We start from the raw sequence: 15,823 nt of genomic DNA on the forward strand, positions 1-15,823 counted from the left end.
TTTGACTGATCTTTAGCACACAGTTATACACTGAGAAGGCATAACATTATGACCACTGACAGGTGAAGTGAATAACACTGATTATCTCCTCATCATGTCACCTGTTAGTGGGTGGGATATATTAGGCAGCAAGTCAACGTTTTGTCCTCAAAGTTGATGTGTTAGAAACAGAAAAAATGGGCAAGAGTAAGGATTTGAGCGAGTTTGACGAAGGGCCAAATTGTGATGGCTACACCACTGGCTCAGAGCATCTCCAAAACTGCAGCTCTTGTGGGGTGTTCCCAGTCTGCAGTGGTCAGTATCTATGAAAAGTCGTCCAAGAAAGGAACAGTGGTGAACCGGCGACAGGGTCATGGGCGGCCAAGGCTTATTGATGCATGTGGGGAGTGAAGGCTGGACCGTGTGATCCGATCCAACAGACGAGCTACTTTTGTTCAAATTGCTGAAGAAGTTAATGCAGGTTCTGATAGAAAGGTGCCAGAATACACCTGTGCATGATGGGTCAGGGCTGTGTGGATTCTTTTAAGCCTTATATATATCATCACTTAGCATCCTTGCCCATGAGTACTAAGACTTAACACTCAAATATGTGACCAGTGCTGGTCAGAATGCATGACTGTAGGATAGGGGTGTCCATAAAGGTGCAGGTTTTCATTCTAATCAAGCTAGTGATACTCCTAATTCCACCTGGTTAATCAGTTGCTCTAGGCTTTTAATAGATACAGGTGTAGCTTCTGCTTGTTTGCTCCTCTCCTGATATGATGAGTTTGCACACCTCTGTAGGCTGTATTGATTTTTTTTTTTTTTTACAAATGTATAATTTTTGCCACTTTATCTGTCTCTGCCTCTCTGTGTCTCTCATCAGCGATGTGCTCCAGGCTACTATAGAGACACAAAGGGGCTATTCTTGGGCAAGTGTGTTCCTTGCCACTGCAATGGCCACTCTGATCAATGCCTTGATGGATCTGGTATATGTCAGGTGAGTTCATTTCACTTCCACAAATCAAATCTATTTCCACTGAGCAAAAACATCACTTTTATTTACAATAGAGTCATTTCGATATGTATTGTGCTCTGAAGACATGAGAGAGAGAAAGATGAGAGAGAGAGAGACGAAAGAGAGAGAGAGAAATGAGAGAGAGACATGAAAAATAGAGACATGAGAGAAAGAGAGAGAGAGATGAGAGAGATGAAAGAGAGATGAGAGGGAGAGAGAGAGATGATAAAGTGAGATGAGAGAGTGAGATAAAAAGGAGTAAGAGAGACGAAAGAGAGAGAGAGACTAGAGTGAGACATGAGAGAGTGAGATGAGAAAGAGAGACATGAGAGAGAGAGAGAGATGTGAAAGATCTAAAATATCTTTATTGATCTTCCATAGAGGAGGATTCAGGATGAAACATCAGCAATTAGAAGAGAAATTTTATTATATGTACTATATTTACTGTATACTGTATAATTCTATATATAATGTATATAATATAATGGTACTGTTTAAAATCTGTATTTGACCCTCTCCCTGGCAGAACTGTCGTCACAACATGGCTGGAGACCACTGTGAGAAGTGTCTTGGTGGATTTCACAGCAACACCACTGTGGATGGCCATGCTGTAGCCTGCAGCAGCTGCCCATGTCCACTGCAGGTGGTGTCCAACAAGTCAGTGCCCTCATCGTTTGTCCTGAACAGACCTTTCTGATTATAGCTCTGTTTGTTGCTCCAATTCACACATTTTCCGTCACCAGCTGAATTTTATATTTTTAATTTTTAACTGTTGTAACTACCTATTTACACTCAGGGTTTTGTGACAGTGGAATTCTTTTCTTCGTGTATCCCAGCTAAGGAAGTTGGGGTCAGAGCGCAGATACAACACCCCTTGAGCAGAGTGGCTCAATTGCCCAGCACTTGCAACTTGGCGGTGCTGTGGCTTGAACCCCGATTTTCCAATCAACAACTCAGAGCCTTAAACACTTGAGCTAGCACCATATAGGATTTTCACATATCCCAGCTTATTAGGAAACAGAGCGCAGGGTCAGCCATTGTGCGGCGCACCTGAAGCAAGTAAGGTTAAGGGCCTTGCTCAGTGGCCCAGCTTGGCAGTTCTGGGGCTTTTAATCAATGACCCAGTGCCTTAACCGCTGAACCAGACTCAAATGGGAACCTCATCCTCATTTGTGACACCATAAAGTGTGATTATAAATTATTATAAACACCGGAGAGTGTGATTATGAACATTGTCCTTTCTGCAGTCATGTACAGTCAGTTGTGTGATGCAGATACAGCATATGTAGAATGGAAGTGTGTGTATTAATTAGGAGGTTGTTGTCGTCGTTGGCATCGTTGCTTTGAATACCCGAATCCTCACGATGCAGAATCCAGCTGGAGCTGGTCCATCTCTGGATGCCTCAGGATCCTTGCAGGGTTGGCCTCTTCTAAGGTCTACTGGAGCTGGCACAATGTCTAGATGCCCAGGACGGGTAGAAAAAGGAAAGCAAGTGGAAAGGAATTAGCGTACAACGTGTGTTGTTCAGTTTCTGGTAGGGCGTCTAGCTAAGCATCAAGCTGTCACATTCTCACACCGTATCGGTTCCTGCTTCAAAGCAAAGCTTCATAACCTCGGAAATAAGGGTCTCATATTCCTTACTAACCCCTGGGTTAAAAGGTGGAATTTGAACGATAAAAACCTGGGGTTAAGAGTTGTGGGAAAAGCCTTTTTTAATATTTCTTAACGTTCTTCATGTTGAGTTTTGTATTACACCCTGCACACAGCTGATCTCAGACACTGGTCTTCTCTCTCTCTGCTTTCCTCTTTTCAGTTTTGCTACCGGTTGTGTCGAGAAAGCCAATAACATGCAGTGTCTGTGCATGCCTGGCTACGCTGGGCCCAAGTGTGAGAGGTGGGCTCTTAATTCACTGCAATAACATATCACACAAAAAAACCTATTCTGAGCTGTGTTTGTTACACACGTTTAAAGCATGTGTATCATTCAAAACTACACTCAGACTTAGTGCGGCTGTCTTCATATATCACATATCAAATATCACATATCTATAACAAGCTGGTTCCCAGGTTATAGCTTAGGCTGTTTAGGCATTTACTCTAACTAATCAGGCGAGTGATACTCATAACGCACATGCTGATCTAGGTGTGCTCCCGGTTACTATGGAAACCCCATGGTGATTGGCAGCACTTGCCAGCCATGCAAATGCAACGACAACCTGGACCCAAACATGCTGTTCAACGACTGCCACCCGGTCACCGGAGAGTGCCACGGCTGCATGTATAACACAGCTGGACCCCACTGTGAGATCTGCGCTCCGGGTTTCTACGGTGACGCCATCGCTGCCAAAAACTGCACCAGTAAGTGCTTAGCACATTTTTCTTAAATCAATTTACACCTCAGGAGATACAGAAGTACAAACTAAATGCCACATGCTGATTGGGTGTCCTTGCATTGCAATGTACTATGAACTGTCATGTCTTTTTCACTTTCTGTGTGCAGCACAATAGTTCTATTTAACTAGAAACACCATAAAGCTGTACTTTCTAGACTCGTAATTTAAAACAGCACCTGGGCATATTCCCATTCGTGGAGCTACTGCAGCCTCATAATTGGTAAAAAATAATTTCACTGCACTTTTAATAAGGTTTAGTGGTTAGCATTTTCCTCACACCTCTGGAGTTGGGGGTTTGATTCCTGACTTTGCATTTGACGTCTGACTTTTCCTGACGTTTCATTCCCCAGTCCATTGACATGTGTTGTAAAGATTCAAGATTTAAAGAACTTTATTAATCCCAGGGGGAAATTGCTTTGCCATGTTACAGTTGCTTTAATAAAAATGGAAGAGAGAAAGAAAGAAATATATACTAAAAGAAAAAAAGTAAAAATAAACCGTAAAATCAAATAATTAAAAATTACAAAATACAAAATACAAATAAATAAATAAATAAATAAAGTAATTGGCATCTCTAAATTATCCATAGTGTGTGAATGAGTGTGTGACTGTGGCCTGTCCAGGCTGTCCCCCAATTTTGTGCCCCGAGGCCCCTGGGATAGGTGGCAGACTTCCTGAGATCAGTTTATAGTTTAAGTTTATAAAATGAAAACTGAAGGTCATTAGCATGATGAATTTTTATGGTGAAACACACTGTGCAGTAGTTTAAGTGTACCTGTTGACAAAATATTTAACAATTTCATGTTTGTTTGTTTTTTGAATCATCTAGAATGCAACTGTTCTCCTTGTGGAATGGCCTCGTGTGACCCTCACACTGGTCAGTGTCACTGTAAACCAGGCGTTACTGGCATCCACTGTGATCGCTGTGAGGTATACCATTGATTTGTCCTTCCTTTACTGTTTTTTCTCTGCTTTTTTCAAGCCAGTTAAGCTGTGTGCTCCGGCTGTAGTATTACTAATAAGAGCCTCTAATTTGTCTTCAGCATGGCACGTTCGGCTTTGAGTCTTGTACTGGTTGTCAAGCGTGTGATTGTGAGGCAGCGGCAGCCCTGGTCATGCCATGTGACCCAGTCAGTGGCTCGTGTGCATGTCGCCCGGGTGTGAACGGACCCAGCTGCCGCCAGTGTGCTCCTGGATACTGGGACTACGGTCCTAATGGCTGCAAGAGTGAGGCCTGTTTTTTTTTTTTTTTTTTTTTTTAACAAACACAACACACCTTATTTTAAGTACAAATATATTCATTTGATTATTAATTTGTGTTTCTTGGACTTCAGAGTGTGATTGTAACGGAGGTCGCTGTGATCCACGCACCGGGGAGTGCCGCTGTCCGAACACTCTGACAGGCAGACAGTGTGATCGCTGCACCAATGAGCACAGTATGATAGTCACTAATGGAGCAGATGTCCACTGTGAACGTCAGTATATATTCACACACACACACACACTTAAAAAATAGCACTTTTAATAATGAACATTGTCATACAGCATCTTTACAGAAATATATGCATTCAGGATATAAGTTATAGATTCTAAATTTAGCACCAATGAGCAAACAAGTTGATGGATCTTCATGAAACAGGACATAAACTTTTGGCTTGCTTGTGGGAAATGCTTCAGTACATGTGTCTGTTTGTTTATTTGTTTAGCATGTGATAGCTGTGTGACAGTGCTACTGCAGGATCTAGACACAGTGAACAACTACTTCCAGTCTGCGGATCAACAACTGAAGAACATCAATGCCAGCGCCCTCGCCTGGTCACAGCTCCGCAACCTTAATGAGTCTGTGAAGAATTTGGTTGTGAGTCTCTCTCTCTCACACACACACACTCTCATTCATATACACACACACAGTCCCTGACAGAATATAGTTGCTAATCTAGAATATGTACACTCAAGACAAATGTTTGCTCTAAGTACTGTTAAATATCTTTGGCAGTATTTAAGTTATGCAAAACTTGTTGATTTCCCAGAATTACACAGAATACTACAACAGTACCCTGGATGACAGCAGGGAGCAGGCAGATTTGCTCGAGCGAGAGCTGCAGACCACTGACGCTGACATCTCTGAGCTTCAGGAGAAGGTATGAAGAGGATGTGTATTCGGTGCTAAAATATGTATTGATTATTAAAGCCAGTCAAGTTCACTTGTCTGCTGAAGCAGTAACTGTAAACTGTAAGACTATGAGCTACTGTAATTCAGTAGGGGCAGTGGTAGCTCAAGTGGTTAAGGCTCTGGGTTGTTGATCAGAAGGTGCAAAAACTGCCACTGCTGGAGTCCCTGAGCAAGACCCCCAACTCTCCCTGCTCCAGGGGTGCTGTATCTCCAGCCTCCAAAGTTGTGTGACAAGAAATGCTTCTTCTACTGTAATTCAAGATTCGTCTTACAGTTGATATTAGTGTTAGTATCATTAGTGGGGCTTTTCAACTAGAAGCAATACCCAGGTCCTTCTTTGTTAAATCTGTGATAGTGTAGTGCCCAGTTTGCTGAGCATATCCACAATAATCTTACATCTTACAGGTCGCAATATCAGTCAATAAAGCAGAGGAGCTGAAGAACAACACCAAAGCTACATACGATAGGGCTCAGAGCCTACTGGACTTCATCAATGGCAGCATGAGAGACATAAGAGGTCAGGAAATAGTGACCATATCATTAAGTTATTTGTAAATAACTAAACTAATTTGTAATGAGTTTGGTGATGTGATGTGTCTCTCTGTTTGCACAGCCATTTCGGGTCTGGTGGAAAGAGCAGCTCAGAACGACTCTCAGGAAGTAGATGAGAACAATTTGTCACAGAAGCTGGCTGAGGTGGCGGCCATGTTGAGGGACATGCGCTTCCAAAGCACCCACCACCAAAGGAATTTAGCACAGAACGAGCTCACCGAAGCCAAAAAATGTGAGTGAGAACATAGCTTAAGCTTTAAGATAGCTGCAAGACACTTTAAAGAACTGTTCAAGATCTGTATTATTTTAAATGATTTTCTCTGTAATTTTCTAATTTTCTTCTAACTAATTTTCTCTGTAGTGCTGGAGCGTGTGAAGGGAGAGATGGCTGACAGAAATGCTGCAAACCAAGATACACTGACGTCTATCAAGGAAAAGCTGGATCAGTTTAACAATGAGCTCATGCAGCTTAGAGACTCCCTTAATGATGCAGTGAAGAACATAGCAAAGGCCTCTGAAAACAACAGCATCAATCAGAAAAAGCTGGAAGAGTACAAGGTACACTAACCTGCGCGCACACACACACACACACACACACACACACACACACAAACAGTTTCTACTGCACATTTAAAAACAAGAAAAGACCAAAATAAGAACCAAGAGGTTTATTTTACTGCATCATTTTGGTGTCCAACACTTTTTACAGCTGAAATATACTGCACAAGAAAATTAAAGGAACACTTAGAAAACACATCATGCTGGATATCTATACTGATATGGATTGGATAATGTGTTAGGAACGAAAGGATGCCACATAATTTGATGGAAATGAAAATTATCAACCTACAGAGGGCTGAATTCAAAGACACCCCGAAAAATGAAAGTGAAAAAATGATGCAGCAGGCTAGTCCATGATGCAGCAGGTTAGAAATTTTATTACAGCTACTCAAAATGGTACTCAGTAGTTTGTGTAGCCCCCACATGCTTGTATGCATGCCTGACAACGTCGGCGAATGCTCCTAATGAGATGACGGATGGTGTCCTGGGGTATTTCCTCCCAGATCTAGACCAGGGCATCACTGCGCTACTGGACAGCCTGAGGTGCAACCTGGTGGCGTCAGATGGTCCGAAACATGATGGTCCCTGAGGTGTTCAATTGGATTTAGGTCAGGCGAATGTGGAGGCCATTCAATGGTATCAGTTCCTTCATCCTCCAGGAACTGCCTGCATACTCTCACCACATGAGGCTGGACATTTTCGTGCACCAGGAAGCAGTGTTGTATAAAGTACCCAAAAGCCATACTTGAGTAAAAGTACAGTTATTTTGTTAGAAAATGACTCAAGTAAAAGTTAAAGTCAACCATTATAATTCTACTCGAGTAAAAGTCTTAAAGTATCTGAAATAAACTGTACTTAAGTATCAGAAGTAGTATTTTCGTGAATGTACTCAAGTATGGAAAGTAAAAGTAGAAGTAAACTAATAAAAAAGCAAGACTAATAATTTTGAGAATTATGAATTTTATTCTGTATTGCTTTCTTTCCTAAACTTCTCAATAAGTGCACCACCAAAAAATAAGACTTACATGAAAGCAAGAAGAGGCCTTTAGAACTTAGTGAACTGTATTGTAATGAACTGTACAGTGTCAGTGTTTCCATACATGTGTGCTTGTATGTAAGGCCATGTCCACACGTAGCCGGGGATTTTTAAGAAGGGAGATTTTTCTCTGCTTTTTGACCTTTTGTCCACATGCTAATGCAGTTTGAGGTCGTTGAAAACGGAGCTTTTGGAAAACTCCTTCCAAAGTGAAGATTTTCCAAAACTCACCATTTTCAGTGGTGTTGTGTGGCCAGGGGAAACGGAGATTTTGACGAATTGACATCATTGTCTGTGTGCCGGTCTCCTTGATTTGATGTCAGCTTTGTTTATGAAGATATTTTGTGCAATAGCAGACTATGTAAACTAGTGAATGTTGTTTACTGGACTTTTTACATGCGTGCACATACACGCGCAGTTACTCACACATTACATTCATGAACAGAGGGGCCGGAATGTAATACGAAGCTCACTGCTGCTACATGCAAAACTCCAACAGCGCACACAGCGATGGCGGTTTTGGACGAGACCCGGTCGGACTTCTACATTCTACAATGAAATTTTCTCATGTCAAGGGCATCGCTTTCACGTGACATGCCATTGTTGTTAAACTACTGGAACCAGTAATAAAGTTTTGTCTAGGCTTCTGATTGGCTAGGCATGCTCCTGGAAGCACTTAACAGGGCGTTTTGCGTTTTCATGTGGACAAAGATATTTTTAACATGTAGGTCATGTGGACAGAATAAAAAAAAACAAAGAAAAATCTCTGTTTTTAAAAATACCCAACTACGTGTGGACATGGCCTAAAGTCATCAGTAACCACAAACTTCCTTTACCGCAAATTTGGAAGCAGGTTTTTTTGTAGTAAGTAACGAAAATGCCGAACAGAAAGTGTATCAGAGTAAAAGTATAGAATTTGTTTCAAAAAAGTAGTGAAGTAAAAGTAAAAGTTGACAGAAATATAAAAACTCAAGTAAAGTACAAAAACTCTCAAAAAATACTTAAGTACTATAAGGAAGTAATTTTACTTAGTTACATTACACCACTGCCAGGAAGAACCCAGGACCCACTGCACCAGCGTAGGGTCTGACAGTGGGTCCAAGGATTTCATCCCAATATCTAATGGCAGTCAGAGTGCTATTGTCTAGCCTGTACAGGTCTGTGCATCCCTCCATGAAAATTCCTCCTCATACCATCACTGACCCACCCCCAAACCAGTCATGCCGAACAATGTTACAGGCAGCATAACGTTCTCCATGGCTTCTCCAGACCCTTTCACGTCAGGGTAAACCTGCTCTCATCTGTGAAAAGCACAGGGTGCCAGTGGAGGACCTGCCAATTTTGGTGTTCAATGGCAAATTCCAATCGAACTTCACGGTGCCAGGCAGTGAGCACAGGGCCCACTAGAGGACGCTGGGCCCTCAGGCCACTCTCATGAAGTCTGTTTCTAATTGTTTAGTCAGAGACATTCACACCGGGAGGTCATTTTGTAGGGCTCTGGAAGTGTTCATCCTGTTCCTCCTTGCACAAAGGAGCAGATACCGGTTCTGCTGACCTTCTACATCCCTATCCAGCTCTCCTATAGTAACTGCCTGTCTCCTGGAATCTCCCCCATACTCCCCCATACCTCCATCCGACTGTGTTGGGAGACACAGCAAACCTTCTGGCAATGGTACTGATGTGCCATCCTAGAGCAGTTGGACTGCCTGTGCAACCTATGTAGGGTCCAGGTATCACCTCATGCTACCAGTAGTGACACTGACCCTAGCCAAACGCAAACTTAGTGAAAAACAGTCAGAAAAGATGAGTAGGGAAAAAATGTCAGTGGCCTCCACCTGAAAACCATTTCTGTTTTGGGGGTCGTCTCATTGTTGCCCATCTAGTGCACCTGTTGATTATTTCATTAACACCAAAGCAGCTGGAACTGATTAACCCCCTCTGCAGGAAACGCAGGAAAAAGGGCAGCCATGAATCCTCCTTGGCTGTTTTAAGCATCCTGAGATGCACAAAGGCAAAAAAACAAAGACTAAAAAGACTGCTGAAAATCAAGCATTTCTGGGTGCAGCAATCACAAAAACAATGTTTTCTGTGTAAGTTACTGTACTGTGCATGAAAAGAAGACTTCATCATATTGATGCGGACTTGTGTTTATGTATTTAGCAAAAAGTGAATGCTCTGAAGTCAAAGTGGAAGGAGGTGGAGGATATGGTCCAGATGGCAGAAGATGATGTGGCTCAGGTCAATGACATGTTATCTATGCTGCAGGATGCCAAAGAGGTCAGATTCTGCACACGCACATATATATATATATATATATATATATATATATATATATATATATATATATATATATACATGCATACACACATGTACATACACACACATACATACATACATACATACACATGCACATATATGCACACACACACACACATATGCACACATACACCCATGCATATATATACACACACATACAGTACACAGGCACACAGCATGATATCAAAAATCCATATAAATCACCACTATGATTTATTCTGAGGCAACTGATGAGACCTTACCTGACCTTCCAGTCCTCTTCCAGAGTTCTTACATGCAGTTTGTTCTTCACTGTAGGATTATGAGCGCCTGTCTGCTCAGCTGGATGGAGCAAAGCAGCCTCTCACTTACAAAGTGCAGAATTTCACTTTCTCCAGCTCGAAAAGTCCTCTTGTAGAGGCAGCTGAGAAACACGCTGAGCTTCTCAATCAGCTTGCCAAGAACCTCTCAAGGTGTCTGAGATTTCTAACATTCTCTTATTTTTTTGCCTATGAACTTTTTATTTGCCACACAAATACATGTACTGTTCATTGACTCTATATTCAATGCCTGATTTTCACAGCGTCATTTCCAACACTAACCAGGACAGCTTTATCCAGAGAGCTCTGAACGCATCACACACTTACACCAACATTATTGAGAGCATACAGGAAGCTGAGACTTTAGCCAGAGAAGCTAATGCAAAGGCCATGGAGGTAATGTAACACTACAGAGGGCATGGGGCCCTGGTGAATTGTGTGTATTCTGTATGTCAATACTGTCATATTTATGTACCTTTTTAATTATTGCTTGATGATAAATTGTTCACACAGACAAACACATTAACCTTGATCCATCACCAATCACTTTATTAGGAACATGCAGTTATCTAATCAACCAGTTAGTACTGGTATTGCAGCACCACAGTGTATATGATCATGCAGGTACAGATTATGACCTTCAGGTAATCACCTCAAACATCAGTACAGAGAAAATAATGTGACCTCAGCGACTTTACCCGTGGCATGGCTGGCTCCAGGTGGGTTTGTTTTGAGGATTTCAGAAACTGTTGATCTCCTTTTTTACAAGAGTTTACACAGAACATTGTAAATAAGAAAAAGCAAGTGAGTGACAGTTTTGTTGGTGGAAACACCTTTTGATAAGATAGATCAGAGGAAAATGGCCAGATCTGATGGTTCCAAGCTAACAGGAGGACAATGGCCAGGTCTGATGGTTCCAGGCCAACACGGAGCTTACAAATAATCACTCTTTAGAGCTGTGCTGAACAGAAAACCATCACAGAACACACTAAACATCGAACCTCAATGTAGATGAGCTACAACAGCAGATGACCACACCAGGTTCCACTGCTCTTAGCCAAGAACAAGAACCTGAGGCTACAGTGGGCACAGGATCCCAGAAACTGAACAGTTAAATAGAGAAAAGACCAGCTAATCTTTTTAAATAATCTTCAACAGTCTTGTTTTACGGATTCCCAGGAGGTCAGCAGAAATACTCATACAAGCTTGTCAAGCCAGAATCATTGAGCTTACATTTTTCCCTATTCTCGTGGTTGATGTGAACGATACTTGATGCTGCTGGATGTATCTGCGTGATTTTATGCACTGCTTTACCGCCACATGATCGGCTGATTAAATAAGCATAAGCATAAATGATCAGGTGTACAGGAGTTCCTAATAAAGTGCTTAGGAAGTGTAGATTAAACTGTAACACGTCAAACAATTTTTATCTAAATACAAAATATACTTGTACATATGTACATAAATGCACATATGACAATAAAATACTTGTTGTTTTTGGGGAATCTGTAAATACCATTATATGTTTTCTGTGTAATGAACGTATAGTTTATTCATTTAATGTATATTTAAGAAAATTTAGGGAACAAATTTTAATTGAATTATGATTTAATTCATTTTCAGGAAATAAATTTCAGGAATATAAGGTCCATGACTTGTGTATGATCTTACACATGTCTAGTGTGTGATTAATCAGATCTAGTGTTTTTTTTGGGGGGGGGGCATAGAATATCAAAGGCTTGGATCTTTCCCAGCAGGCCAGTGAGCTTAAGAATAAGAGTGAGGCACTGCATGAGGAGACATCAGGCCTGCTCCAGGAGCTGAATAAAGGTAAAGTAGTTTTTCACTAAACAGCACTGAAACAGAGATGAATGTTTAGGAGTTCTCATTATATGTGGCATTGTAGAATGTTGAATCTTGCTGTAATAAATCTAAGATGTCGGTTATTTGCGCTCTTTGTCAAAATAACGTCGCCATGCTGATTTCGAATGAGCGCTCATTGACAAGTTTATTTAAATCGGACAGAAGTGAAGCCTCGGGTGGTGGACATAAAGAAGCGGCTGCAGGACGCAGAAGTGAAAAAGGATGAGCTGCTGAAGGATCTGGCAGTTGTGCAGAATTCCCTTAACTTTACCCAAGGTCAGCAATTCGACTTTCTCTGACAAACCTGGACATAATTATTTGAAAAACATCAAAAACACCAAATGTAACACTGAGCTATAATATTGTGTGTGTATGTAGAGAACACAACAGAGGAGATTCTGGCAGCAAAAAAAGCAGCAGAGATGGCTAACAGCACTGTGGCGAATGTTCTGGAGAAGCTGGCTCCCATAAAACAACAGCTGGAGGAGTGGCAACGAACATACGGATCAGCCAACATTAGTAATGATGACTTCAAAGATGCACTCAGCCAGGCCAATAGCTCAGGTGTGTGTGGGTCTAGATGAAAAGTTTCAGCATAAGTGTTAATTACAGTGTCCACACACCCCAATAACTGTTCAGTCAAGCTGTCTGATCAGCAAGTGCTTCCTGAGTCTGAGTTGCTCAGGAGGAACATCTCCCCTCTGGCCATGAGACTCCTCGACACAGCCATGTCCATACAGAGCCCTTAGGTCTCTAATAAGACTCATTTGCACTGTACTGTTACTCTTAATACATTTAATGCAGCTGCACATCATATTTGTGCACATTCCAAAAACAAAAAACTTAACAAATATATTTCTTATTATTTTTTATTTATGTGCACAGTCTAAGAAGGAGTAGGCCAGGTTTTCATTTCACCTCAGAATGTATAATGTCTTGATCTTGAATGGAAAGTCCTCAGAAGGACAGTATGATAAGCATGTGCTATGTGCAGTGGGAGCACTCAGTGAGACCATTCCAAGGTTGATGAAGAAGCTGGATCGCTTGCAGAATCACTCCATCCAGATGTCCAACATTTCGGAGAACATCCTGAGAATCCGTGAGCTCATCGCCGAGGCCCGTAAGGCCGCTAGCAAGGTACTCCAAACTTCAAACTTTCAAACTCGTTCTTAATAAACATTGATGCAACACAAAAACACACGTACAATCATTTCTGCCTATTTTCTCATTGTGATCATCAGGTTGGTGTGTCAATGAAGTTTAATGGGAAATCAGCAGTACAGGTGAGGACTCCCAGTAATCTGGCTGACCTGGCTGCCTACACCTCCCTCAAGTTCCACATCACTCTCCCACAAGCTACACGCAAACGGCGTCAAGATGCCAACAGCCAGTTTGTCTTCTACCTGGGCAACAAGAATGTAAGTCAATTAATTCCCTTACTCTCGTCATGTGCAGATACGACTAGAAATGAGTAAAATATAGGAAAATACACCTATACCCCGATAGCTACATTTGGCAGACACCCTTATGCAGGACTACTTACATTTTATCTCTTTTTATACAACCTAGCGTTAAGGGTCTGGCTCAAGGGCCCAGCAGTGGCAGCTTAGTGGACCTGGGCTTTGAACTCACTGAACCTGCAAATCAGTAGCCCAACACCTTAACCACTGAGCTACCGCATACTGACTTGTAGTGGTCATTTGTTTTCATCCTAGTGAGTCGAATCTTTTGATCCTTTCACCAAGAAGATGTGTTGAGATTCAGTCACTGATTCATTCACTGCCCCTTTCCGTAGGTTACATCATCACACCAGTAAATGGCACTACTGAGTGTCTTTTTAGATATATTGAGTATTTCACTGTTTCATTCATTTATAAGTTTTAGTTTAATGATCTATGAATATTGGTGTGTCCAATCCCCAAAAAGCAGATCTGGTGAATTTATTTAGTTTAATTTTTTTTCATTTTCATTCCACATCAACACATAAGGCTGTTCAAACACATCCTTGTTCAATTCAGCTAGTTCTTTCATTGCAATAATCATGAATCAGAATTATCTTTCACTCAGATTCATGCTTTGTGCAGAGATATAAAAAACTTCTACAAAGTGTTGCATTCTCTTCACAGTATGGCTCCACCCCCTCCGTCCTCTTGTCGAACCCATAAGAATCGCATCCGAACTGAATGAATGACATGTCTGGATTGTCCATGACCAACAAGCCCCAGTTTGATCATATCATTCACAAACTCAGTTCATACTAAACCACACATCTCAGTTTGTACAGAATCAATTCCGCTCTCGTTCGGACTTAACACAATGTCTCCTTCAGTAAGGGGTGAATTTGTCTAGCCAGTGAAACGTTCCTTCACAGCCTGCACTCTACTGCAGTCAGAAAAATGCTGCCGAAGCACTCAGGTGTTTCACCTGGGCATGTTAAGAAACAAAGAAATTAGTCAGTGAATGGAAGTGAATGAGAACAAGCTTAAAAGTTTCATTCAGAAACATTGATTTATTCATGGCAAAAACACCACTAATATTCTGAATTCCCACTATACTAGCTGTTAGACAGCAATTTCTCATTGTTCATCTAGTAAATTCAGTATGAAGAAACATAAGAAATTAGTACTTTGTATAAAGTATAAAGAAATCAGTACTTTGATCAGAACAGAGTTGGTAAACAGGCTGTTTCCTGCAGAAGCACAATTGACTATTGATGTTAATTAACTGGACAGTCATTGCTCTGGCTGACACTAATGTACCAACACCAGCCATCTAGCATGAACACAGTCATCATCTGTGAAAATATTTTGTTTTGTAGAAGGTGATATTGCTGAGCCTGTGTTATCCATATGATTGATCACACACACAGTTTCATAAATTCTTCAACCCCTGAGTAAAAAGTGTGTATGAATGTGTACATGTAAAAAAAAATATGCTTCCTCTGTGTGTTGTAGTCCAGTAAAGAGTTCATGGGGATGATCCTGTCTGGCACCCGACTACACTGGTTTTTTAATCTTGGGGATAAGACTGCACAGGGGGTGATGGAAGAAGACGTTCGCTCAGATGGCCAATTCAACAGCCTGTTTCTGGAGAGGTGAGGCAAATGGCCTGTATTCATTTTCTTCATCACGATCATCATATCATTGTCTCCTCTGTCATCATTGGCAGCAGGGAGAGAGAGTATGTGTGAAAATTGTGTTTCATCCATGCTGTGTGGATTTTTAGGATATTGCAGTATGGTCTGATGGCGATGACTGTAGGAGGGGGGCGATCAAGTAAGCTGATTGTGGAGGCAGAAGGAGATCTTGGCCTTCTAACCCTCCCTGCTGAGGAAACGGTCTTCTACGTTGGAGGGTATCCCAGTAACTTTGTGGTATGTTTGAGATTGCTGTAATTTATATTCATATCCATATATATATTTTAGTTTCTGAAGGATTTTTCCAAAATTTGTGATGCAACTTGTGGAGATTTTTGTGCTTTCTTTTGCCGAAGACACATATGTAATTACTTTCTGTTTGCTCATGTTAAACACACATGAATCAAAGAGGGCTTTGGCTGAATGCACGTTGTGATCCCTGACACATCTGGGCCCAAATCTGCATTTGAAAAATTGCAAGCCCCTCCATATATCA

The 15,823-nt window shown here is 41.4% G+C and overlaps 1 protein-coding gene across 1 annotated transcript in view; it reads left to right on the forward strand.

Moving 5' to 3' along the window:
* Nucleotides 1-15,823, forward strand: part of lama5 (laminin, alpha 5) — a 77,494-nt gene that overhangs the window by 49,261 nt on the left and 12,410 nt on the right. The window contains exons 42-63 of the mRNA XM_058410854.1: nucleotides 866-979; nucleotides 1,524-1,654; nucleotides 2,812-2,892; nucleotides 3,142-3,356; nucleotides 4,221-4,321; nucleotides 4,435-4,618; nucleotides 4,726-4,866; nucleotides 5,098-5,249; nucleotides 5,422-5,532; nucleotides 5,970-6,081; nucleotides 6,178-6,348; nucleotides 6,478-6,674; nucleotides 9,874-9,990; nucleotides 10,327-10,481; nucleotides 10,592-10,724; nucleotides 12,056-12,158; nucleotides 12,354-12,467; nucleotides 12,570-12,755; nucleotides 13,186-13,328; nucleotides 13,433-13,609; nucleotides 15,146-15,285; nucleotides 15,417-15,564. Of these exons, the coding sequence (XP_058266837.1) occupies nucleotides 866-979; nucleotides 1,524-1,654; nucleotides 2,812-2,892; nucleotides 3,142-3,356; nucleotides 4,221-4,321; nucleotides 4,435-4,618; nucleotides 4,726-4,866; nucleotides 5,098-5,249; nucleotides 5,422-5,532; nucleotides 5,970-6,081; nucleotides 6,178-6,348; nucleotides 6,478-6,674; nucleotides 9,874-9,990; nucleotides 10,327-10,481; nucleotides 10,592-10,724; nucleotides 12,056-12,158; nucleotides 12,354-12,467; nucleotides 12,570-12,755; nucleotides 13,186-13,328; nucleotides 13,433-13,609; nucleotides 15,146-15,285; nucleotides 15,417-15,564 (3,126 nt within the window). The remainder of the gene's footprint in view (nucleotides 1-865; nucleotides 980-1,523; nucleotides 1,655-2,811; nucleotides 2,893-3,141; nucleotides 3,357-4,220; nucleotides 4,322-4,434; nucleotides 4,619-4,725; nucleotides 4,867-5,097; nucleotides 5,250-5,421; nucleotides 5,533-5,969; nucleotides 6,082-6,177; nucleotides 6,349-6,477; nucleotides 6,675-9,873; nucleotides 9,991-10,326; nucleotides 10,482-10,591; nucleotides 10,725-12,055; nucleotides 12,159-12,353; nucleotides 12,468-12,569; nucleotides 12,756-13,185; nucleotides 13,329-13,432; nucleotides 13,610-15,145; nucleotides 15,286-15,416; nucleotides 15,565-15,823) is intronic.

Source organism: Hemibagrus wyckioides, linkage group LG15, assembly GCF_019097595.1.
Source record: "Hemibagrus wyckioides isolate EC202008001 linkage group LG15, SWU_Hwy_1.0, whole genome shotgun sequence".
In the NCBI taxonomy this organism is placed as follows: Eukaryota; Metazoa; Chordata; class Actinopteri; order Siluriformes; family Bagridae; genus Hemibagrus; species Hemibagrus wyckioides.